At 35.0% G+C, this 27,147-nt stretch overlaps 1 protein-coding gene across 6 annotated transcripts in view; it reads left to right on the forward strand.

Moving 5' to 3' along the window:
- Positions 1 to 27,147, forward strand: part of PDS5B (PDS5 cohesin associated factor B) — a 201,216-nt gene that overhangs the window by 148,278 nt on the left and 25,791 nt on the right. For all 6 annotated transcript variants that reach the window (XR_014236915.1, XM_082365275.1, XM_082365273.1 and 3 more), the window contains exons 21-24: positions 1,028 to 1,186; positions 11,988 to 12,056; positions 13,483 to 13,619; positions 22,892 to 23,015. Coding sequence is in view for 5 of the 6 variants with exons in the window: in XM_082365275.1 (XP_082221401.1) it covers positions 1,028 to 1,186; positions 11,988 to 12,056; positions 13,483 to 13,619; positions 22,892 to 23,015 (489 nt within the window). In the remaining variant the exon portion in view is untranslated. The remainder of the gene's footprint in view (positions 1 to 1,027; positions 1,187 to 11,987; positions 12,057 to 13,482; positions 13,620 to 22,891; positions 23,016 to 27,147) is intronic.

Here is a 27,147-nt window from a genome sequence, read left to right on the forward strand (position 1 = left end):
CAAAACAAATATCCAGTAGTAAATACTAAAGAGTAAAGAGTTTTCTCTTTTGCTTCACCCCCGTATCCCCAGCCACCCAGTGTCTTAGAGGCAGCCAGTGCTATCAGTTTCTAATGTACTTTTCTGGAGAGATTTTATTCATATGCAAGTAATATAAATACACAAAATACACACATATTTTGTCCCTTCCCCCTCTCCTTATGCCAATGATAGTATACTGTAGTCACTCTTCTGATTTTCCTATTTTAAAAGTTTAACGATATATTTTAGATATCAATTTATGTGAGTATATAAAGAGCCTCATTCTTTTGTCATGGCAAAATGAATATTAATGGCTGGGTTTCCTATTAGAATAATAAAAATAATTAGTTATGGTACTTAATATTTGATGCTATAAAAATCCACAAAAATCCATGTGACTGTACATAATAAAACTTATTTCTTGGTCCTGAAAAAAGTCTAATTGGGTGCTTTGATTGTATTCTAATCAGTGGCTTAGGCACACAGACCCTTTTTGACTAGTGGCTTCTCTTTGAGTCCCACCGGATCCTTGGTATTAAGACAGCCAGTGAGTAAAGAGAGAGAATGTGGAGAAGATACGTTGCTCATATCTGCCTCAGTACAGGCATGGCATACCTCACTTTCATTCCTGTTCTGGTAACCAGAACTTACTCACATCCTCACCTAACTGCACATATAGGCATCCTTGAATGGAAGTGGATATTGGTGAGCCTTAGCAGTCTCTAACATACTTATGTATGTGGTCATAAAATATATGATACATAATATGATTCTTCATGCTGAAATGTTCTTTACCTAACCTCTAAAATATAACTTGGGCAAAACTGAAAATATTTAAATATGATGCCTTCTACATAAATAACCTATAAAAGTTTAAATGTAAGCTTGAGCTACTACTTAAACCATGTATTGGAACTTTTGTAGTTTTTAAAATTTGAAGGTGAAATATGTGAACAGCTTATTTGCGTGTTTATGGAGTTGATCATTTTCCTTTCCTCATTTTCAGCCTTTGCATAAGAGCCTGGATCCAAGCAACCTGGAACATCTCATAACACCGCTGGTTACTATTGGTCATATTGCTCTCCTTGCACCGGATCAGTTTGCTGCTCCTTTGAAGTCTTTGGTAGCTACTTTCATTGTGAAGGATCTTCTCATGAATGATCGGGTAATTTTTATTTTTTAGATGTGTGTTCTTCATAATGCTATCTTCTAAAATTTTATGCAGCAAAGAGAGAAGTGAAATGATGTAAATAACACTTCAATTTGGCTGACTTATTTTAGGTTTTCCTATCTTTTCAACATGCTGTATCTCCATTGTAAGTGAAGCAACATTGAAACATCTCTTTAGTTGAGCATAGGACTATGACCTGGAATACTTTCCTTGATAAATACAAAATATCACCTGATTCTGTCTATTTCAACTTTATAGGGGTTTAATTTTTATAATGACATCTTTTTTTAAAAATGTGAAGACTGACAGGTTAGTTTATAATATGGCTGTATGATAGTAGTTGTTGCCTTTCATACATACAAGAGAGAATTAAAAGAGCCTTGGGAGAAAACATTGGGACAGAAATAGTGATTTTCTCTGTCTCCAGTATGTAAGTATTTGGGGTAAGGCATGGCATGTTTGGGTCTTGGAGAATTGACCCCTTACAGTTACGTGGAGTTTTATGCACGTCTTTGTGTTTTTAGATACATACACATATGTGTGAAAAGAAAACCTTAAAACTAGGATTTTCAGAATGATAAATGAGCATTGGCTTCAGTTTAAAGTCACCAGCTACATTAGCCCCCTAACAAGAGAGTAGGCCTGTCCTTTTGAAGCTTTGAAGCCAAGCATTGACTTCTCTCTGGCTATGAAAGTCCTAGACGGCATCTTCTGCCAGTAGAAGATTGTTTTCTGCGTTGAAAGTCTGTTGTTTAGCATAGCCACCTTAATTAATGATCTTAGCTAGACGTTCTGGATAACTTGCTGCAGCTTCTGCATCAGTACTTGCTGCTTCACCTTGTACTTCTACGTCATAGAGATGGCTTCTTTCCTCAAATATTATGAACCAACCTCTGCTAGCCTCAGATTTTTCCTCTGCAGCCTCCTCACCTCGCCAAGTCTTCACAGAATTGAAGAGAGTTAGGGCCTTGCTCTGGATTAGGCTTTGCCTTAAGGAAATGTTGGGCTGGTTTGATCTCCTCTCCAGTCCACTGAAACTCTCTCCATATCAGCAATAAGGGTGTTTTGCTTTCTTATCATTCACATGTTCACTGGAGTAGCACTTTTAATTTCCTTCAAGAACTTTTCCTTTGCATTCACAACTTGGCTAACTGGCACAAGTGCTGTAACTTTCAGCTGATTGCAGCTTTTGACATGCCTTCGTCACTAAGCTTGATCATTTCTAGCTTTTGATTTAAACTGAGAGATGTGCAGTGCTTCCTTTCACTTGAACACTTTACAGAGCCCATTGTAGGGTTATTAATTGGCCTAATTTCAGCATTGTTGTGTCTCAGGGAATAGGGCGGCCTGAGGGAGAGAGAGAGAGATGGGGGAATGGCCAGTCTGTAGAGCAGTCAGAACACACACATTTACTAATTAAGTTCGCTATGTTATGTGGCAGTGGTTCATGGCACCTCAGAACAATTACAATAGTATCATTAAAGATCGCTGATCACTTATCACCATAACAAATGTAATAATAATGAAATCATTTGGAATATTGCAAGAATTATGAAAATGTGACACAGAGACATAAAGTGAGCAAATGCTGTTGGAAAAATAGCACTGATGGACTTGCTTGACACAAACCTTCAATTTGTAAAAAATGCAGTATCTGTGAAGCCTAATGAAACAATTTTTGTCTGTATACAAAAAGTATGTCAGACAGCTGGGTCACAGTAAAAAAAAATATTGTATATATATTTAGAGTGTAATTAGAACTACAGAAAGAGAGGAAAGAGAATATGAAACAGAAATAGTATTTGAAGTGATAATGCCAGACAATTTTTCAAAATTTATGAAAGACATCAAAGCTATACATTCAAGATCAGGTAGAAGCCCCAAGTAGGATAAATATAACACAAAGCACACCCAGATACATCATAGTAAAACTGGAACCAATCAAAATAGAAAAGATTAAAAGCATTCACAGCAAAAAGACAGAAAACCTTCAAATGGACAAGACTGTCACTTGACTTCAAAAGAAAAGATAAGAAAATGGAAGATAATGGAATAACATTTTCAAATTATCGAGTGGAAGAAATGTACCAATCTAGAATTCTAAACCTGGAGAAAATATCCTTTAAAAAGGGAAGGCAAAATAAAGACATTTTCAGACAAACAAAAACTGAAAGAGTTCATTAGCAGTTATCCCAGCTAAAAGAATTTCTACTTTAATTCTTTGGGTAGAAATCAAATTATCACAGAGACAGAACAGAGTGAAAAACAAGAGAAAGAGGAAAATATGTTGGTAAATCTAAATAAATATTAACTGCATAAAATTAGAAGAGTAATGGTCCTGTGTGAACAAGAGCACAGTAAGCATCAGAGTATAAAGGGAGTTGACATATTTTAAGTTTTCTTAGAATACTGAACCTACTACTGTTCTGAAAGTTTAAGACAGAATAATTGAAATAGGCCTTCAGTAAGTTAAGGCCACTACTCTCTAGGACAACTACTAAAAGAATAGGAAAATATAAAACGAATAAGCCAGTAAAGAGGAGAATGGAATAAAAATATTTAACCAAAAATAAGGCAAGAAGAAGATGAAAATGAACACAAAACTGATAGAACAAACTGAAAAAACATCAGGTGGCAAATTTTTATTTTATTTATTTTTTGGCCAATTTTTAAAAAATTAATTATTTTTGGCTGCCTTGGGTCTGTTGCTGCATGCAGGCTTTCTCTAGTTGTGGCAAGTGGGGGCACTCTTTGTTGCGGTGCGCGGGCTTCTCATTGTGGTGGCTTCTCTTGTTGCGGAGCACGGGCTCTAGGCGTGCGGGCTTCAGTAGTTGTGGCACACGGGCTCAGTAGTTGTGGCTCACGGGCTCTAGAGCGCAGGCTTAGTAGTTGTGGCACACGGGCTTAGTTGCTCTGTGGCATGTGGGATCTTCCCGGACCAGGGCTCGAACCCGTGTCCCCTGCATTGGCAGGTGGATTCTTAACCACTGGACCACCAGGGAAGTCCCTCAGGTGGCAAATTAACCGTAATCACTATTTACATAACATGTAAGCAGAATATGCTAATTAAATACAAAGTTGACAGAAAGTGTGTCAGAACTGGGTTGTGTACAGTTCTATATATGACATTGAGAAGTCCTCAAGTCTTCTGTTAGTTACTGTTACTCTGTCTTTTCCCCCTGAGATTGGAAATGGGATAAAAATATCCACTATCACCACTTGTGTTGTTTTGAAGGATCTGGCCATTCTAGGAGGAAGAAAGAGAAATGAAAACCATTAAGAATGAAGGGAAAAAAAAAGCTGTTATTACTATGAACGGAGAAATCCTAAAAGAATGCAAAAGTTAATAGAATTAAAAATTGTCTTTAACAAGGTCCCCGGATTCAAAGTCAGTGTAAAAAAGAAGTAACTTTATATTTCTATGCCAATAATAAGCAATTAGAAAATAAATATTGAAAATTATATTTACAGTAACATCAAAAACCATTAAATGCCTAGGAATATACTTAAGAAAGGTAAGCAATACCTCTACACAGATGTTTTAGAAACATTCCTCAGTGAAGTTAAAGGCCACCTAAGGTATATACTGTCTTCATGAAATGAAAAGGTCAGGATTATAATACCATGGAATGGGATGGTGATACTATAATGATGAAAATTATCTGCAGATTTATAGTTCAATACAATAGGTATCAAAATTCTAGCCAGATGTGTGTGTATATGTTGGGGTAGAGTGGTATAGGGAGAAGAGACAAGCTGATTGTAAAATTTCAGTAGAAATGCGAAAGGGTAAGAATAGCCAAAATCATCTTGAAGAAGAAGAAGAAGATGATGATGATGATGATGATGAAGTAGTCGTAGGAGGAGGAGGAGCAGCGGCAGCAGAAGTCATCATTACAGACACTTGGAGGGCTTACGCTGCTAGGTATCTACCTTGTGACAATAATTAAGAAAGTATGAAACAATAGATTATATACATATGATTTAGAACAAAAGTAACAGTAAAATCCTGGAGAATTTCCTAATATTGGATTTGGCAGTGTATCCCTACATGAGAAATCAAAAGCACAAACACCAAAAAAAAAAAAACCAAAAACAGATAAATTGTACTTCATCAAAATGTAAAACTTTTGTGCATCAAAGGGCATTATCAAGAAAGTGAAACCATCAACAAAATGAAGAGGAAACCTACTGAGAGAAAATATTTGCAAATCATGTATCTGATAAGGGAGTTAATATCCGTATTATATAAATGACACATATAACTCAATAGCAAAAAAACAATCTGATTAAAAAATAGGCAGAGACATTTTTCCAAAGAAGATAAACAAATCATCAGCAGTTATATAAAAGGTGCTCAACATCAGTAATCATCAGGGAAATGCAAATCAAAACCGCAATAACATAGGACCTCACTCCTGTTAGATTGGCGAATATAAAAAAGACAAATAACAAGTGTTGGTGAGAATGTGGGAATATAAATTGTTGGTGGTGGGAATGTAAATTGATGTAGCCACCATGAAAAACAGTATGGAGGATCTTCCAAAAATTAAAAATAGGAAAAAAAAAGTTTAAATAGAAGTACCATGTGATCCAGTAATTTCACTTCTGAATATTTATCTGAAGGAAATGTGAATACTAACTCAAAAAGATACCTGCACCCCCATGTTCACTGTATCATTATTTACAATAACCAAGACATAGAAGCAACCTAAATGTCCATCTATTGGATGAATGGATAAAGAAAAAGTGGTGTATATATACAATGTAATATTATTCAGCCATAAAAAAGAAGAAAAAATCTTGCCATTTGTGACAACGCTGATGGACCTTGAGGGCATTATGCTAAGTGAAATAGAGAAAGATAAATACTGTGTGATCTTTCTTACACACGGAATCAAATCTAAAATACACCAAATAACAACAACAACAACAAAAACCCCCAAACTCATAGATACACAGAACAGATTGGTAGTTGTCAGGAGCAGGGGATGGCTGATGTGCAAAATGGGTAAAGGGAGTCTTCTAAAGGTACAAACTTCCAGTTATAAAATAAATAAGTCAAGGAATGTAATGTACAGCATGGTGACTCTAGTTATTAATACTGTATGGTATATTTGAAAGTTTCTGCTGAGAGAGTAGATTTGAAAAGTTCTCATCACAGGAAAAAGAAATTGTAACTGTGTGGTGATGGGTGAAAACTAGACTTATTATGGTGATCATTTCACAGTATATGGAAATATTGAATCATTGTACACCTGGAACTAATATGTTATATGCCAATTATATCTCCTTTTTAAAAAAAAGAATTATCAATTTGAAAAAAAAGTGAAAAGTGAACCTGCAGAATGGGAGAAAATATTTGCAAATCATATCTGATAAGAGACTTTTATCTAGACTCTATAAAAGAACGATTACAACTCAACAAAAAGACAACCCAATTTTTTTAAATGGACAAAAGACCCAAATAGTCATTACTATTAATAGTTGCTATTGTAATAGCTTTTTCTTTTTATATTTTTGTATTGTTTTGTATTTTGTAAGGTATGTTCATGTTTTTTTAGACATGATACTGTCGCACATTTAATAGACCATGTTATAGTGTAAACATAACTTTTCTATGCACTGGGAAACCAAAAAATTTGTGTAACTCATTTCATTGCAATATTTGCTTTATTGTGGTTGTTTGGAACCATACCTGCAGTATCTCAGAGGTATACCTGTTTCAGCTTGCTCATGCCTCAGTTTTGTTTTCTTCTGACCCATCTTTGAATTTACTCCTTCTCTCCAGATTTGTCTAATCTTATGTTAAACCTATAAATATGAATTCTTTTTTTGTTTTTTTCATTTCAAATACATTTGTAATATACTTTATTTTGAAGAATAACATATGTTGGCCATAATAAATTTAGAAAAGACAGAGAAGTTAAACATGAACATAAATTTCCCATAATTCTTTTTTTTTTTTTCTTTTCACACACACACACTGTATTTTATTTTTACAAGAGATAAATAGACTGACACCAAGCATTGTACATGGATGACCACAACAAAAGCAACAATGATTGCAATTACCAAACATGAAACACACTCATACTATGTCATAATATTGACATTCAGTCCAGTAATCCTCCACTGTAGCAGCTCCTTTACTTTGCAGTGAAAATTGATTTGTATATTCTTTGCCTCTGAGTCCTTCTGGGATTTTTTTTTTTTTTAATTCAAACAGAAAGTCACAAAAATTATACTCATCCTCATCAGTTCACTCAGTTCCATGTAATTAATTTTTTTTTTTCATCTTGATCTTTTGTTAGCACTTTTATGAGTTCATCAGTTTTTCATTAGAGTTCTGAAAATGCTTATTCATTCAGTTCAGCAGTACAGTCAGTTACCAGAAACCTGTACTTGTCAGAGTCTTTTCCATGAATTTCTTGAAGATGAAACCCTTTTATAGGAACATATTTGCAAAATCATCAGAGTACATCCAGAACTGTCTGTAAATGACAAAAGACTTAAAAATGACCACGGTTAAAGATTTGATGAAAGTTCATAATAATGCAGTTGACAAGAAAATTAGTTATTTCTGAGATAAATATGAATTCTTAATTGCAGTTTTAATATATTTTCTGTAATTTCCTTTAGTTTTTAAATATAGCTTTTAGTTCCCTGCCAGAATTCTTTTTCTTATTATTTAATCCTTGAACATCTTTAATTATGTTAAAGTTTATGTGTGTTAGCCTCAATATCTGGATCTCCAGGGGCTCTTTTTCTCTTGTCTGTTTTTCGCTTGATTTTTGGTCAAGTCTTATCTTGCACACATGTTATTTTTGATTGAGCTGTAGACTTTGTGAACAAAAAATTGTAGAGATAATTTGAGGCTCTGGATGATTTTATAATTCTTCCAAACAGGATTTATTTTTGCTTCTGACAGGCAGTTGAGCTATTGTCGGATCACATTCATTCAGTCAAGACTGCAGTGATTGGAAGCTAGGCTTCAGTTTTTGACAGGCTGATTCTTTTTCTGGTCACTTTTATGTCTAAGATGTTTTTATTTGGGATCCCCCCACAAGTCTAGGGTTTTTAACAAGGACTCTACTCTTTATTGAACTCAGAATTCCACTTTTTTTTTCCTTCTACCTCTGTGACAGTGATGAAAACATTGCTCAACCTTTTAACCTTTTTCACTTTCAGAATCAGCCATCATTTATGTAAGAAAAGCAATTTTAGTGCCAGACTCAAATCTCTTGATTATTCTCCTCTTTTGAAACTTTGCCTGCAAAGATTCAACACCCATGAACTCTTAGCACCTGGTTTTATTATTCTCCAAACTTTTCTTCCCGTTTCTTTCCTGCCCCAGGTAACCACTTTGTTGAATTTTGGTTTATTATTCCCTAACTAAAACAAAACACCATTTTACCATATATTTATCTCTAAACATGTACTTGTTTAATTTTGCTTGTTCTTGAAGTTTATAAGTTATTTTATACCGTATATATTCTTGGGTGACTTGATATTATCATTATGGATATGTTTCTTAGAATAACCCTTGTTGTCAAGTCTAGCTGTAGTTCATTCATTCATTCATTACTCTGTATTATATCACTGTGTGAAATATCTCTTATTCTCCTAATGGACATTTGGAGTATTTCCATTTCTTTCCTCTTTTGAACAGTGCTCCTGTGAATTTCTTATAGAGGCCTTCTGATGCATATGAGCACAAATTTCTCCAGGGTACATTCACAAGAGTGATATAGTGATGAACATCAGTTTGTACACATATTTAACTTTTCACTTTATTGCTGAATTATTTTTGAAGATGGTTGTTAAAACTTATTTTCCTCTCAGCAGTGTATAACACACATTATCGTCAGATTTCTTAATTTTTGCCCATCTGATATAAAAGTGTCTCAGTATAGTCTTAATTTGCATTTCCCTGGTTACTAAGAAAGTTTATATGTCTAGTCATCATTCATATTGCCTCCTTTCTGAAATTCCTTTTCATGTCTTTTGCTTTTTTTTCTTGGATTGTTTGTCTTTTTCTCATAGGTAATCTTTACACACACTAATATTTTTTCAGGTACATGTTGAAGTATGTTTCTAAAATGCATAAAATCTCATTTATGGTGTGTCTTTTTACTCCCTTCATTGTGTCCTTTGAACAAAAGTTATTAATTTTAATTTAACTACATTTATCATTCTTTTCTCTTGTAGTTAATGCTTTTATATCTTGTTTAAGAAATCATTTCCTATGCCATTGTCATAAAAATAGTCTCCCATATGTTCTAAAAGTTTTAAAGTTTTCTTTTCACATATAAAAATTTTAATCCATCTGGAATTGATTTGTTTGCTTTTTCTTGTATGCTGTGACTTAAGGATTCCATTTCTTTCTACTCTCCATTAGGGTAACCAACTTTCCCAGCAGAATTTATGGACTGATCTCTCCTTCTTCCAGTCATCTGCAGTGCTAACATTCATATCATACACAGCCTCTATTCTTTCCCATTGCTTTGTTTGCTCATCTACAATGTGTCTTTCATTAAAGTTTTATAATTTTCTCTGTGAAGAAAATTTAAATATTTCTCTTATACAACTTTGTTAGGTATTTCAGTTTTTAAAATTATTTTGTTTTGTGGTAGATTTGGGGAATTATTTTGTAGTTTTTAATCTCATATCATCTTGTCTTGCTAAACTCTTTTCTCTTTACTTTTCATCATAATTATGAGAAAGGCCAGTTCTGATTTTTTTTATCCTTAAATATTTTATCTCTATGTATTTCCTTATATTTCTGTATGTATTTCCTGTACTTACCTTTTTTCATCTCAGCTTCATCTATCAGTTTTTGAAAGAGGTATATTCAAGTCTTCTGCTGTGAAGATGAAGTTTTCGATGTTCTTTTTTTAAAAAATCATTTTTCTGTTGGTTTGTTTTGATATTATACTGCTAGTTTTACAGATGTTCATGAATTTTATATCTTATGATGTAAGATTAAAGAAAAGTACATCAATATCCTTTTTTATATTAGTATCCCATATAAATCCATATCCCGTTTAAATGCTTTTAGATCTTGACTAGTGTATTTGTCCATTAGTTTTAGATTTTTTCTGTCTTTGGTTGTGTTGCATCTGTTGTGGTTTCATTTATTATTTTTGAACCTGTCTATTGATCTTACTTATGATAACTTTCTGTTTGAACCTGTCTATTGGTCTTACTTATGATAACTTTTTTGTTTATTTTCTATTTGTAATAATTTATGCTGATTGAATTTTCTTGTGAATTAAATATTTTAGTGGAGTGCATCTTTGAATAATTTGTTCAAAATGGCTCGTAATTTGTAAGCTTTCTCTCTGATTTCTGAAAATATTTTCCTCCTCATTCTTGAAGATTAGAATTCTATTTTTCAAGTAACTTGGCTAACAGAAAATTCAGAATATTGTTTTTTGGCGTGTAAAGAAATCTGAAGTTGATATGGTTCTTGTTTCTTTTTTGGTAGGTTCCTCCATGCAAGCTTTGAGATTTTTTGGATATTCTTAGTTCAGAAATTTCATCAGTATGTTTCTAATGAGATCCTTATTTCATTATTTTCACTTCACACTTTGAAGGCACTTCTCAGCTGAAGAATTAATTCTTAAGCTGTTTGTAAATAACTCTGTGTGTTTGGGGAGTTTGCCTTCTGGATGTTTGAGCTACCTATCCTGTTGCCAGAGGGTTACCTGAGGTGCTCTTTGATTTCTGTTTCCAACTGGAAATTACTCATGTCAGGTTGAGGTAAAAATGGGATCTCCAGTGTTCCAAGATTGGGTTCAGCTCTTTTGTCACCTTATTTAATTTCCTGGCTGCTACTGTAAATTCACATTTCTTAATACCTTCAGTTTATCATCTCAGGGTTATACTATGATTGTGCTGGAAAAAAAAAATGGCTTTTTGGAGGGTGTTTCCTTCTGTGCTTTTCTGGAGTTGTAAGCCCTCTTACCTCTGTTAATTTTTTTTTACCGTATATTTTGTTTTTTGAAATTTTTCTTTGGTTTTGGTTTTTTGGGGGGCCCCTTTTGTTTTCCGGCCCAGCTAACTGGTGTGTGTTTACGTGCATGTGCGTGTGTGTGTGTGTTGCCATTTTGGTGGGATTTAAGTAGGAAGACACTAATGTATGTTTTCTGTTACTTCTGCAAACCTTTATAATTGTTCCCTGCTCAAGATTTTTTGCAGATGCCTTTTCCTTCATTTATGAACTATAGCTGACCCTTGAGTAACATGGAAGTTAAAGGTGCCAACCCTTTGTGTCGTGGAAAATCCTAATATAATCTGTAGTCAGCTCTTTGTATGTGGTTCCTCCCTATCCACAGGGCATTTCTGATTCAATCAACTGTGGATTGTGTTTTACTGTAGCATGTGTTCATTTAAAAATCTACATATAAGTGGACCTGCGCAGTTGAAACTTGTCTTGTTCAAGGGTCATCTGTACACTTTTTGGCTCCATTGATTTTTATCTTAGTCCTTGCCAACTGCCTTAAATAATTGAAACAGTAAACTTAAAGGGGATTGAGTAAGGAAGTATATATATAAGTGGTTAAAGTGGGTCCTATCTCACACCTACAAAGAACCAGCTGGTGATGGATGTATAAGGTTCATTTGTGGTGCTAGTGCAGACAGGCCTTTCAACCTTTATGAGTAAGTAACAGAAAGCATAGTCATGTATAATTACTGTTCTTGCAGAGGATAAAAATTTCATTCATTCACTAAATACTAATTACACATGAGAATGTGTATTTGTGTTTTAAAGTCCTTAATTTTTGTTTAGCTTCCAGGAAAAAAGACAACTAAGCTTTGGGTTCCAGATGAAGAAGTTTCACCTGAGACAATGGTCAAAGTGAGTGATATGCATAGATCTGTTGATTTTAATATATTTAATATACTGTATTATTATTATAGGTGTTAAAATGTCTGTTCCTGTTATAAAGATACAACTATTAAAATCATTCAGGTTTTTATATTTATTGTATGACATTATCCTCTGTGCTGTGAGAGTGTAGGGCAATAATGAGAAACTTGAGGCCTGTGGGCAGCTGCACATAATCTAGTTTGGAAAACAAAAAGTTTGAAAACTTCCTCCATGTTGCTGCTTCTTAGATATCCACCTTTTAATGGGAAAAGACAGTGCTGGTTTTCTTATGTACATTCTCCTATTCAGCAAAGATGGTCGTCCAGGTTTTAAGACTATTCATCTTTTCCATGGGATTTGATATACTTTTTTATTTTTATTAAAAAAAATTCAACCTGTAATTTCTTCAATTAAGAGTTATGGGTAAAGGATTGCTCATCACAACTGTGAAGTATTGCTTTACTAAAACTGTCTGTACTCTGTAATGTAGACCTCATATCAAGCCACTGCCCAAGGTGTAAAGGCCAGGAACAAATATATTAAATATTGTTTTTCTAATTATAATTTCTTGCAAATCATTTCGTTGTGTGTGTATTTGTTTATGTTTCATATTGTGAACTACTTTGTCACATTATTGCAGCTTCTGATTCTGATACTATTTCTCCAGACCTGTAGGGCAGTCTTTCCTTTAGCATCATTGAATGACGCTTGAAACTTTTGAGTTCCAGTATAAACCTGTTTTCTCAGCATTGGTCTCAAGCAGCAGTTTTGTATAGTTGGGCAGCACTGCACTAGAAGGTGGGCCGCCTGCGCTTAAGTTCATGGTTACAAAGTGGCCCAGGAAGAGGATCTTAAGACTGTTAGTCACATGCCACTGTTCAAAACCCATTTAGCTCTGGAGCCTCAGATCTGTAAAAATTAAGATAATATGTGAAAAAGAGATAATATGCACCCCTTTGAAAAGGGCTGTTGCAAGCCTTAGAGGCAGTAACAGGTTTTAAAGTACTAAGTACTTCATAATTGTCAAATGCAGTACAAATGTAAGGTGGTATCAACTCTTAGACACAAAAGATCGAATATAATTTTCAGTCAGGATCTTTCTGAACTAGGGAAGTTAACACGATTTTACTGTGGGTTCTAAAGGGTAGATAGAGTGTTTGTTGGGGAAACATTTTTTAAAAAGCAAAAAGAACCAGTTTTTAGATAAATCATTCATTTGTCAACTACCTGGAGGTGAGACATCTTTAATTTAAAACATTCAAAGTTATCTTCACACATGGAGAAAAAAATAATTTTTTCTTTCCTTTTCTTAAAAAGCATCTGTTAAAAACATTTCTTCATTCTTTTTCAAGGCTGATATAGAATTTCTTTAAATGGTAGCAATGTTTTATTTGTCAATTTGTATTTTAAATAGATTCAGGCTATTAAAATGATGGTTCGATGGCTACTTGGAATGAAAAATAATCACAGTAAATCAGGAACTTCTACTTTAAGATTGCTCACAACAATACTGCATAGTGATGGAGACTTGACAGAACAGGGGAAAATTAGGTATGTAATTACAACTTCAGAGTTCTTTGGATTACACACTATTTTAGCATCTGGTGTAATTGTTGAATGATGGTTTCTTTTTTAAAAGATAATTAATATTGCTTTGTAGGTATGCATATATTTTTATTGTAATAGGCTTTTGTATAGTGGTTATTTCAAAATGACAGTCTCATGTCTAGTGCAAGGTACTGCTGTACAATCTTAAGTATTTTAAACAATAGATGTTTACTTTTTTGAATATCTAATGTGAAAATGTTAGTGTACCAATCAATAACTGATGTTTTACAGTCTTGTTAATGTCTAAAGCTAAAAGAACAGACTGTATAGAAGGCAACTTACTGAATCTGTTTCCAGAAGTATAAATATATGCAAATGTGAAAAATGCACTTGATGCAAATTTTTAAAAATACACATACCTTTTTGTTTGTTTTATTTTGTTTTGTTTGAAAGATGTATAGTATAGTGACTGAAAACATGAGCTCTGGAGCCCAGATTCAAATCCTGGCACCACCTCTTAGCAGCGAGGTGCCTTTCAGCAAGTTACTTTAACCTCTCTGTACCTCAGTTTCCTCATCTATGAAACAGAGATAATGATTATGCCTATCTCATCTAGCTGTTATGATAATCAAATAAGTTAGTATATTTAATGTATTTAAAACACTGCCCAGCACATAGTAATTAGAAGTATTGATGGTGGTAGTGGTTATTATGTCAAGGTTAGCTAAAATTTAGAAGTTTGTCCTCTGTGAAAACACAAGCGCCATTTATTGTCTCTATTGGTAATAAAAAATGTGAGAATAACTTCCCCCACCTTAACATATGTATCTAGCTTCAAGTCTTTAGGACGAAATATAAATGGTGATTGCCAGCTGCTTAATACTTTTCCATCTTTGTTTCTTTTCTTCTTATATGTTTTGCTCATTCTGTACTTTTTGCATAGAATATTAACAGTAGCACATTCTTCTCAAACAAATCAAATAATAAGAAAACTCTGTAAAGCATTCCACATGTATAACTGATTTATTTACCTTCCTTCAGTCTAATTAGTTGTCTTCACCTTCTACTCTTATAATTACATGCTAGCGTTCAAGATTTACATAATAATTAGAGAAAAATTTCCTTAGTATTAATACGTTTTGTCTTAAATTTATTAATTACATTATTTATATGCATATTTAGATCTCACCTGTTTTTGTTTGTTTGTTTGTTTGTTTTAATCTATTTTTGGTTGCGTTGGGTCTTCGTTGCTGCGCGCGGGCTTTCTCTAGTTGCGGCGAGCAGGGGCTACTCTTCGTTGCGGTGCGCGAGCTTCTCATTGCAATGGCTTCTTTTGTTGTGGAGCACAGGTTCTAGGCATGTGGGCTTCAGTAGCTGTGGCACGTGGGCTCAGTAGTCGTGGCTCACGGGCTCTAGAGTGCAGGCTCAGTAGTTGTGGTGCACAGGCTTAGTTGCTGTGTGGCATGTGGGATGTTCCCGGACCAGGGCTTGAACCCATGTCCCCTGCATTGGCAGGTGGATTCTTAACCACTGCGCCACCAGGGAAGTCCCTCACCTGTTTTTATCCATGGTATTCTTTAACAAAATCACGTGTGTACTTGAATTCTGCACATGTATTTGACTTACATTGGGTCTGCTTTTTTAAAAAAATTTTATTGAAGTATAGTTGATTTACAGTGGTGTGTTAATTTCTGCTGTACAGCAGAGTGACTCAGGTAAACATTTATATATATATATATCTCTTTTCATATTTTTTTCCATTGTATTTTGTCACAGGATATTGAATATAGTTCCCTGTGCTATACAGTAGGGCCTTGTTTGTCCATCCTATGTATAAAAGTTTGCCTCTACTAATCCCAAACTCCCAATCCTTCCCTCCCCTACACTTCCTCCCCCTTGGCAACCACAAGTTTATTTTCTATATCTGTGAGTCTGTTTTTGTTTCATAGATAATGTTGATTCATGTCATATTTTAGATTCCACATGTAAGTGATATCATATGGTATTTGTCTTTCTCTTTCTGAGTTACTTTGCTTAGTATGATAATCTCTAGGTCCATTTGTGTTGCTGCAAATGGCATTATTTCATTCTTTTTCGATGGCCGAGTAATATTCCATTAATATTCCATTATATACACCACATCATCTTTATCCATTCATCTATCGGTGGACATTTAGCTTGTTTCCATGTCTTGGCTATTGTAAATAGTGCTGCTGTGAAGATAGGGGTGCATGTATCTTTTTGAATTATAGTTTTGTCTGGGTATATGCCCAGGAGTGGGATTGCTGGATCATATGGCAACTCTGTTTGTAGTTTTTTGAGGAAACTCCATATTGTTTTCCATAATGGCTTCACCGATTTACATTCCCACCAATAGCATAAGAGGGTACCCTTTTCTCCACACCTCTCAGCATTTGTTATTTGTAGACTTTTTAATGATGGCCATTCTGACCAGTGTGAGGTGGTACCTCACTGTAGTTTTGATTTGCATTTCTCTAATAATTAGCAATGTTGAGCATCTTTTCATGTGCCTATTGGCCATCTGTATGTCTTCTTTGGAGAAATGTGTATTTAGGTTCTCTGCCCATTTTTTGATTGGGTTGTTTGTTTTTTTGTTGTGGAGTTGTATGAGCTGTTTGTATATTTTGGAGATTAAGCTCTTGTCAGTTGCATCATTTGCAAATATTTTCTCCCAGTCTCTGGGTTGTCTTTTCATTTTGTTTGTGGTTTCCTTTGCTGTACAAAAGCTTTTAAGTTTAATTAGGTCCTATTTGTTTATTTTTGGTTGTGTTTCTATTGCCTTGGGAGCCTGACCTAAGAAAACATTGGTACCATTTATGTCAGAGAATGTTTCACCTTGGTTCTCTTCTAGGAGTTTTATGGTGTCTTGTCTTTAAGTCTTTAAGCCATTTTGAGTTTATTTTTGTGTATGGCGTGAGGGTGTGTTCTAACTTCATTGATTCACATGCAGCTGTCCAGCTTTCCCAGCACCACTTGCTGAAGAGACTGCTTTTTCCCCATTGTATATTCTTGCCTCCTTTCTTGAAGATTAAGTGTGTGGGTTTATTTCTGGGCTCTTTGTTCTGTTCTATTGATCCATATGTCTCTTTTTGTGCCAGTATCATGCTGTTTTGATTACTGTAGCCTTGTAGTATTATCTGAAGTCTGGGAGGGTTTCCTGCTTTGTTCTTTTTCCTCAGGATTGCCTTGGTAATTCTGGGTTTTTTATGGTTCCATATACATTTTAGGATTATTTATTTTCATTCTGTGAAAAATGTCATGGGTAATTTGATAGGGATCCCATTAAATCTGTAGACTGCTTTGGGTAGTATGGCCATTTTAACAGTATTAATTCTTTTCAATCCAAGAGCATGGGATGTTTTTCCATTTCTTTGAATCATCTTCAGTTTCCTTTGTTAATGTTTTGTAGTTCTCAGCATATAAGTCTTTCACCTCCTTGGTCATGTTTATTCCTAAGTATTTTATTTTGGGGGGTACAGTTTTAAAAGGGATTGTTTGTTCACATTCCCTTTCTAATATTTCATTGTTAGTGTAAAGAAATGCAACTGATTTCTGTATGTTAATGTTGTATCCTGCTACTTTGCTGAATTCATTTATCAGTTCTAGTACTTTTTTTTTTTTTTTTTTAATTTATTTATTTATGGCTGTGTTGGGTCTTCGTTTCTGTGCGAGGGCTTTCTCTAGTTGCGGCAAGTGGGGGCCACTCTTCATCGCGGTGCGCGGGCCTCTCACCATCGCGGCCTCTCTTGTTGCGGAGCACAGGCTCCAAACGCGCAGGCTCAGCAGCTGTGGCTCACGGGCTTATTTGCTCCGCGGCATGTGGGATCTTCCCAGACCAGGGCTCGAACCCGTGTCCCCTGCATTGGCAGGCAGATTCTCAACCACTGCGCCACCAGGGAAGCCCAGTTCTAGTACTTTTTGTGTGGAGTCCTTAGAGTTTTCTACATATAATATCATGTCTCCTTTGTTGAAGATTAATTGTCCATAGGTGTGTGTGTTTATTTCTGGACTCTCTGATAATTATCATTATGTGTGTGTAACAATAATTTTACCTCTTCCCTACCAATTTGAATAGCTTTTATTTCTTTTCCTTCTCTGATTGCTTTGGCTAGGACTTCCAATACTGTGTTGAAGAGAAGTGGTGAGTGTGGGCATCCTTGTCTTGTTCCAGATTTTAGCAGGAAGGCTTTCAGCTTTTCACTGTTGAGTATTATATTGGCTGTGTGTTTGTCATAAATAGCTTTTATTATGTTGAGCTATGCTCCCTCTATACTCACTTTCATAAGGGTTTTTATCATGAATGGATGTTAAATTTTATCAAATGCTTTTTCTGCATCTACTGAGATGATCATGTGGTGTTTGTCCTTTCTTTTGTTGATGTGGTGTATCACGTTGATTGATTTGCATATGTTGAACCATCCTTGTGACCCTGGGATGAATCCAACTTGATCATGATGTATGACCTTTTTTATTTGTTGTTGGATTCAGGTTGCTGATACTTTGTTGATAATTTTTGTGTCTATTCATCAAAAATATTGGCCTATAATTTGCTTTATGGTGGTGTGTTTGTCTGTTTTTGGTATCAGGGTGATGGTGGCTTCATAGAATGTCTTTGGGAGTGTTCCTCTTTAGTCTTTTGTAAGAGTTTGAGAAGGATCAGTAAAAGTTCTTTTTTGTATGTTTCATAGAATTCCCCAGTGAAGCCATCTGGTCCTGGACTTTCATTTGTAGGAGTTTATTTGTTTTCTCAGATTCTATGTCATTCTAGTGGTTGGCCTGTTCAAGTTATCTGTTTCTTCTTGATTCAGTTTTGGTGGGCTGTATGTTTCTCAAAAGCTGTCTGCTTCTTCTAGGTTCACAGTATTGTTCATAGTATTCTCTTATTTTTTTTTTTGTATTTCTGTGATATCAGTTGTGATTCCTCATCTTTCATTTCTTATTTTGTTTATTTATGTCTTCTCTCTTTTCTTCTTGGTGAGCCTGGCCAGAGGTTTGTCAATTTTGTTTACCCTTTCAAAGAACTAGCTCTTGGTTTTATTGAATTTTTTCTATTGTTTTTTTAATCTCTATTTTAGTTATTTCCTCTCTGATCTTTATTACCTCCTTCAGTCTGCTGACTTTAGGTTTTGTTTGTTCTTCTTTTTCTAATTCTTTTAGGTGGTGGGTTAGGTTCTTTGAGATTTTTCTTGTTTCTTAAAGAAGGCCTGTATTGCTATGAACTTCCCTCTAAGAACTGCTTTTGCTGTATCCTGTAGGTTTTGTATGTTTGTGTTTTCATTGTCATTTGCCTCAAAGCGTTATTAGATTTCTTCTTTGATTTCATTGTTGCCCCGTTGGTTTTTTAGTAGCATATTGTTTAGTCTCCATGTAACTGTTTTTTTTCTCATTCTTTTTCTGTAGTTGATTTCTAGTCTCATGCCATTGTGGTCAGAAAAGATGCTTGATATAATTTCTATACTCTTAAATTTGTTGAGGCTTGTTTTGTTCCCTAGTATGTGGTCTCTCCTAGGGAATGTTCCATGTGCCCTTAAAAAGAATGTGTATTCTGCTTTTTTTGGATGTAATGTACTGAAGATATCAATTAAGTCTAACTGTTCTGTTGTATCATTTAGGATCTCTGTTGCCTTATTGATTTTCTGTCTTGAAGATCTGTCCATTGATGTGAATGGGGTGTTAAAGTCTCCTACTATTATTGTATTCCTGTCAGTTTCTCTCTTTTTGTGTGTTAGTATTTGTTTTATGTATTTGGGTGCTCCTATATTGGGTGCATATACGTTGGCAAGTGTAATATTCTTTCCTTGTACTGATCCTTTTATCATTATATAGTGTCCTTTTTTATCTTTCTTTATAGCCTTTGTTTTAAAGTCTGTTTTGTCTGATATGAATATTTTGACCCCCGGTCTCTTGTCATTTCTGTTTGCATGAAATATCTTTTTCCATCCCCTCACTTTCAATCTGTGTGTGTCCTTTGGCCTAAAGTAGGTCTCTTGTAGGCAGCATATTGTAGGCTCTTGTTTTGTTTTTTTTTTAATCCAATCTGCCACTCTATGTCTTTTGATTGGAGCATTTAGTCCATCGACATTTAAGGTAATTATTGATAGACATGTATTTATTGCCATTTTAAACCTTGTTTTCCCATTGATTTTATATTTCTTCTTTGTCCCTTTTCCTTCCTTTTGTGGTTTGATGATTTTCTTTTGTGTTATTCTTATGTTCTCTTCCTTTTTGTTTTTGTGAATCTATTGTATGTTTTTGATTTGTGGTTGCCCTGTTTTTCAAATACGTTAACACTTTTCCTATATCTCCTTGCTTTAGACTGGTAGTCATACAGGCTCAAACAAATTCAAAAAAAAAAAATGTATGTTTTCTTACTCTCTTCGGCACATTTCATGATTTTGATGTCCTCTTTTACATCTTCATGTTCACACTTTTGTTGTTCATTGTGGTAATCATCACTTTCACAGAAATTTTTTGATGTTTTTTTAATCTGTGTACTTGCTTATTTAAGTGATTTACTTTCCAATTATGACTTTCTCTTTCCTATAGAGTCTTACATCTTTTCTACTTAGAGAAGACCTTTTAGTATTTTCTTTAGGATAGGTTTAGTATTGCCGTATTCTTTTAGTTTTTGTTTGTTTGAGAAATTCTTTATCTTTCCTTCTATTCTAAGTGATAATCTTGCTGGGTAGAGTATCCTAGGTTGCAGATTTTCCCCTTTCAGGACTTTGAATATATCTTGCCATTCCCTTCTGGCCTGCAATGTTTCTGTAGAGAAATCAGCTGATAGCCTTATGGGGGATTCCCTGTAATTAACACTTTGTTTTTCTCTTTCTACCTGTAGAGTCTTCTCTTTATCTTTAACATTTGCCATTTTTCTTATAATATGTCTTGGTGTAAGTCTGTTTGGGTTTATCTTGTTCGGGACCCTGTTTGCTTCCTGTATCTAGATATCTGTTTCCTTCTTTAGGCTTGGGAAGTTTTCAGCCTTAATTTCTTCAAATACATTTTCAATCCCTTTTTCTCTTTCCTCTTGTTCTGGAATCCCTATTATGCGTAGATTGACATGCTTTATATCGTTCATTTTTTTTTCATTTGGGTTTCTGTCTGCTGTTCTAACTGGGTGATTTCCATTGTTCTATCTTCCACATAACTTATTCCTTCTTCTGCAGTATTCATTTTGCTATTCATAGCCTTTAGTTCAGCTTTCGTCTTTTCAAATGAATTCTCTATTTTTTCTTGGCTCCTCCTTATAGTTTCTAGGTCCTTCTTACAGTAGTCTGCATCTCTGTCTATAGCCTTTCTTAATTCCTTCAGTATTTTCATTATCTCCTTTTTGAACTTGGTGTCTATAAGATTGAAGCAGTCTGTTTCATTGTTTGTTCTTTCAGGGCAATTCTCTTGATCTTTTATTTGGGAGTGGTTCCTCTGCTTCTTCATTTTACTTATATTTCTCTTGCTCTGTGAGTTTAGGAGAAACAGTTATATACTGTCGTCTTGGAGGGTATTTTTATGTGGGCACGTCCCTGTGTAGCCTGCGTGGGTTTAATATTTTTTGGTGTGAGGGCTGTTTTTAGTATGGATGCCTGCCACCCCTTTCCTCAGTGTATGCTGGCCATTATCCCCTTGATAGGAGGTGTGACTGTTGTTGTGGTGACCAGAGCCTGCACAGGATATTGACCAGGGCCTTCTCTTTTCTCTGTGGTTGTCATTGCCCTGTCGGGGCAGGGTCTGCTCCCTAGTTGTTGGAGTAGAAGCCCCAGATAACGTTTCTAAGCTGTGGTGCAAGGTAGGAGGGATTGGAATGCTCCCACTGGGAGAGGAGCCACTGAGTGTTCTTCCACTGGAGCTGTTCAACTGAGTGTGCTCTTTTGTGTCACCTTTCACCTGTTGTGCATACTCACAAAGTACACTGTTGTTGATACTGCCCTCAGCCCCACCTCAACTCTGGGTATGCTAGCAGTCGTCCGTGGTGTCTCTCAGAAGTTGTTTCCACAAGGCCACCAGTGCAGATCCACTGAAGTCAGGTCCCAGGACTGCAGTAGTCGTGCACCTGGACCCGCTGTGGGAGCTATGGAGGCAGCTCAGACCCTAGCCCAGCCCAGCCCCCGAGTGTATGTGCCCACAGAGCCTGCAGCTGCTAAGACCTGACGTGTCCCCGCCGTGGGAGCACTCATTGGGTCTCCGTTTTTAAACCGGGGCTTCAAAAACATAGTTGTAAAGTATTGTAATTATTTAATTTTTATTTATACTAAAAAAACTCCAACAAGAAAAATCAGACTTTCCTTAGCAGTGGTTGGGTGATTTACCTTATAATAACTACTTGGATTATTGCTGTTGATGAACTGAAAAGCACCTCTGGGACCTGTAACTTCAGAACCTTATTAATGTTGGCATACATTCAGTAAATATTTTTACAAAATCCTTAGAAAGATAAAGGAAGAGTCTTAAGCCAACTAGATCATTAGATCTTGGAAGACTGAGATTTGTCTCTTTTAAGTCCCTCTCAGTACCGTATATAAAATTGACACATATTTGTTGTATGAATATTAAATAATAATCTTTTACTATGGAACTACATAGGGGATCCTAATTAAGGAGTTACAACTTCCCTCCTTACATTAGTCCAGTTACATTAATAATTCATCTAACATGTCACTGTATTAGGAAGGATTGTTTAAATATATTTACTAGTCAGGAATTTCCTAATTGTTTAAGTATGTCCCATTTAGCAAAAATTTTCTTTCCTTAAACTTCAATATAGGCTCTTGGGGGTATTTCAAAGATTGAATACTAGCTAAAAATAGTAATGTTTTATCCACTACACCTGCTTTCATTCCACTTCTTTTGTACTTAGCACCATAGTTTTAGTTGACTGATTAGGAAGTTAGGATATTTTATGCCTAATATATAAGTAAACACATATTAAAAATCAAAATCTGTAGTGGAAGACTTAAGACCTAACAACTAAACATACAAATATATTTGTTCTAGGCTTGGCTGAAAGCTGTTTTGTGTGGGATAAGAGAATTCAATGACTAGCATAGACTTATGTTCAAGAGAAGAATTTTGTGGCATTACACACCATCTTAGAGAAGTTAAGGAAACATAATATGGTGTTCAGTATCACTAAATTGTTTTCTGCCTTTTTTTTTCTTGGCCAGAGGAATTTTTATAAAATTAGATATTCAAAGTAAGAATGTTTTTGTGCAGACATTTAGAAATCTAATTCACATTCTTTCTTGCTTATTTTTCAGTAAACCAGATATGTCACGTCTGAGACTTGCTGCTGGGAGTGCTATTGTGAAGCTGGCACAGGAACCCTGTTATCATGAAATTATCACATTAGAACAATATCAGCTATGTGCTTTAGCTATCAATGTAAGGAAAATGGCTATATAGAACATGACTTTCTATGGTCTTTGACTTTTAGGAAGGAGAAAGTCCACCATGATAAAGAGATAAAAATCTTGAATGTTTGTGTCTCCTCTTGGAAAATTTATGTATGTGAAACATTTCAGAGTTCTAAAACTGTCATTTGAATTGTGGGTTGCTGACATAGTACAGTTGATTCTTGTTATTTGCAGTAGTACACAACTTTGTTTTTTGTCTGGTTCTGTTTAATGGCACCTTTTTTAGTGTATAGTTGTTTCATTGACATTGAACTCATGGCCAACAGCGCTGTAACTCATGCTTGAATGAAGCTTATGTGACACAGATTTTCTCCATAAGGCACATACAGCCTTCTTGCTCTTAGGAACACGAAACAGCACTTCAGCAGTATGCATGGGAGCTATTTTAAACAACAAAATCACCAATAAAAAGTATAAAAATGCGAAAAATGTGGCACTAAATAGACCACCAAACAGACATTTGTTAATGATAATGAGAGCTGAAGCAGGGAGGCAGAACGTTGCTTTGTTTGACTTCAGCTGGGACGTGTGTCAGGCGACTCAAAGCTTTTCGCATCTCTGTACATTTACTCTTTTTTTTTTTTTTTAACATCTTATTGGAGTATAATTGCTTTACAATGGTGTGTTAGTTTCTGCTTTATAACAAAGTGAATCAGCTATACTTATACATATATCCCCATATCTCCTCCCTCTTGCGTCTCCCTCCCACCCTCTCTATCCCACCCCTCTAGGTGGTCACAAAGCACCAAGCTGATCTCCCTGTGCTATGTGACTGCTTCCCACTAGCTAGCTATTTTACATTTGGTAGTGTATATACGTCCATGCCACTTACCCTTCCCCCTCCCCGTGTCCTCAAGTCCATTCTCTAGTACGTCTGCATCTTTATTCCTGTCCTCCAGCATTTATTGTTTGTAGAATTTTTGATGATGGCCACTCTGACTGGTGTGAGGTGATACCTCATTGTAGTTTTGATTTGCATTTCTCTGATGATTAGTGATGTTGAGCATCCTTTCATGTGTTTGTTGGCAATCTGTATATCTTCTTTGGAGAAATGTCTGTTTAGGTCTTCTGCCCCTTTTTGGATTGGGTTGTTTGTTTTTTTGATATTGAACTGCATGAGCTGCTTGTAAATTTTGGAGATTAATCCTTCGTGAGTTGCTTCATTTGCAAATATCTTCTCCCATTCTGAGGGCTGTGTTTTCTCTTGTTTATGGTTTCCTTTGCTGTGCAAAAGCTTTCAAGTTTCATTAGGTCCCATTTGTTTATTTTTGTGTTTATTTCCATTTCTCGTATGGAAACAAAAAAGACCCCGAATAGCCAAAGCAATGTTGAGAAAGAAAAACGGAGCTGGAGGAATCAGGCTCCCGGACTTCAGACTATACTACAAAGCTACAGTAATCAAGACAGTATAGTACTGGCACAAAAACAGAAATATAGATCAGTGGAACAGGATAGAAAGCCCAGAGATAAACCCATGCACATATGGTCACCTTATTTTTGATAAAGGAGGCAAGGATATACAGTGGAGAAAAGACAGCCTCTTCAGTAAGTGGTGGTGGGAAAACTGGACAGCTACATGTAAAAGAATGAAATTAGAACACTCCCTAAGACCATACACAAAAATAAACTCAAAATGGATTAAAGGCCTAAATGTGCATTTACTCTTGAATGACGATGAAAGTGCTGCAAGTATTGATTTGGGTTTACAAATAAATTTTAGTGAGTAGGTGAATTCACAAATTAGTAATGTGTGAATAATAAGGATTGAATGGACTTAGTTCTTAAAAGGAAGAAAAGTATATAGAAACGTATAGTTTTATGAAGATGTGGTAGAGGTTAATTTTAGGGCAGAAGCATTCCTTATTACTCAGTGAATTAGAATTTCAAGTTATTAACAGTGATACTAATGAATTCGTATTCCAGTCTTGCAGATTTCATATTAGAATACCGTAATATTTGAAGTCTATAACTTTATAAGTTTTCAGCATCATTGAGAAAATTAAAGAAAAAGGACTACTACAGTAGTAAATATGATATTCCAATATGAGTTTTTCATAATTTGGTTACTTTACACTTGATTTTCCTGTTCTTTTCCAAGCAGTCTTATGTATAAGAATTTGGCACTTTTTAGGGATACTTGCAATTTTTCTCTCCATTCTCTGCTTCCTTCTACTGCTTTTTTAAAAATTGCTGCTTATGTATAACCCTTAGACATAAACAGTCATCTGGTTTTTTAATTGTAATTATTTTATCAATTTATAGTACTTCAGTGTTTAAAACAGCTATTCCAAATTCTGTCTATTATGATTTGTTTTAGTTTTTGGTGTTGTTATTCAGATATTAGACTAAACAATAGCAGAAATGAGATTTTGCAGAGCCCATAATTTCCTGGTTTAGTTTTCCCCCTTTAAGTTTGGAGATCATCTTATTTTTCAATAAAATGAAAATTGTTTAAAAGTATATATTAAATTTCTTAGAAAACAAACTATGTAATTATTTTTTCAAATTGGTAGTACTTGCAGTCCGTTGAGTTGTTGGATTCTTGGTCTGGTATTTCTTAGGGTATTGGTGCTGTCGGTTGTGAAGTAGAAATTTTTTTTTTCCTTTAAAAAGGGATGTATGAAAATATATGTTAAAAGAGATGGGCTTTGTTTGAAACTCCCTGTGTGTAATAAGTATGTGCAGATCATTAGTTAAATGTCCACTACATGCAAAAAGCATCCACACTTGGGTAAGTTCTAGAGACTTTCTTTTCTAGCACACTTTGTTTTATGTTACTATCTCAGTCACCAGATTCCCAAGGTGAAAGTTCAGATTACCTAAGTTTAAAGATTGTTTTGAAATTCTGACTGTGGAACATGTGTTAATGGTTCAGAGTTAATTATTAGCACATTCTCACAACTTACAAACATGAGATTACCCTATCCTATGCAAAACTTTTTCCTAATTCTGCTTTTCCTTTAAACCACATGGTTGTCTCTTCTTTTTAAACCTCCAAACCTCAAGAAAGAGTAATCTGTGTCTTTGTCTCTCTGATCCTCTCGCTCCTCACTACTCATATTTTGCCATTTGCCTTCACTGTTTTCCAAAAATGGTCTAATTAAGTCCCTCAATCCAGTGATCTTAATTTTTATTATACATGTCCTTTTTGCATCATTTGACACAGCTCATTGCACCTTTATTCTTGAAACGCTCTTCTTTGTTTTTTGTCTCCTGATCTTTGTCATGCTTCTCAACTACATTTTCTGGCCCTTCTCAAGTTTCCGGTCCCACTTCCAGTGCTAAACAGAAATTTCAAACTTTCATGTTCTGTGAACGTAAGACTGAATCTTTCCCAAATCTATTCTTTCCTGACATGCAGAGAGCCTCAATAAGCATTAAATAAAGCTGGTTGGCATTTCTTAGACCTAAAAGCATGATTTATATTTGACTATTTGCTTGTAGTTACACCTTGTTGCAAAAGTACAGATAATTCTGTCCTTTGATATCTATTATATCTTTTTTTATTCATACCTTCTTAACCATTCTTACTGCTGTACCCATCATTAGCTCCTGGTCAAAAATATTTAGGTGCTTACACTCGTAAGAAAGAACAAATCCCATATATTTTACATTGCCATTCAAGTCCTTCTAATATTTGGACCCAAATATACATTTAAAAATCCCTTTTAGCACACTACCCTTTACCCATGCTTATTTCAACGAAGCCGAACATTTTTTTCTTTTATGTACCTGTGGTTTGCTGCCTCTAATTTTGTTTTCACCCTCTCATTTCTACACATCCAAATCCAACCCTTTCTGCAAATCAAGGCTCAGGCACAGCCTTCTCCAGAAAACGTGCTCTTATTCTTACAGCAGGTTTCCTTTTGATCCGCTACAGATTTTATCTATAGTCCTCCAGTACATACATGCATTGTGCTTAGTTATGTACCTATGGTTTATTTCTCTTTACTTGAGTTGAGATCTTTAAAGGCAGTATTGTGTCTCAGTGACCTTTGTCATGTATTTGAATAGAAAGTAAATATGGAGGAATAGAAATTCAATAATAAGAATCTTAAAATTATTTAATAATTACTTAGGTATTTTAGAATTTGAACGCA

The sequence above is a fragment of the Balaenoptera borealis genome (genome assembly GCF_965194805.1).
Source record: "Balaenoptera borealis genome assembly, chromosome: 18".
NCBI lineage: Eukaryota > Metazoa > Chordata > Mammalia > Artiodactyla > Balaenopteridae > Balaenoptera > Balaenoptera borealis.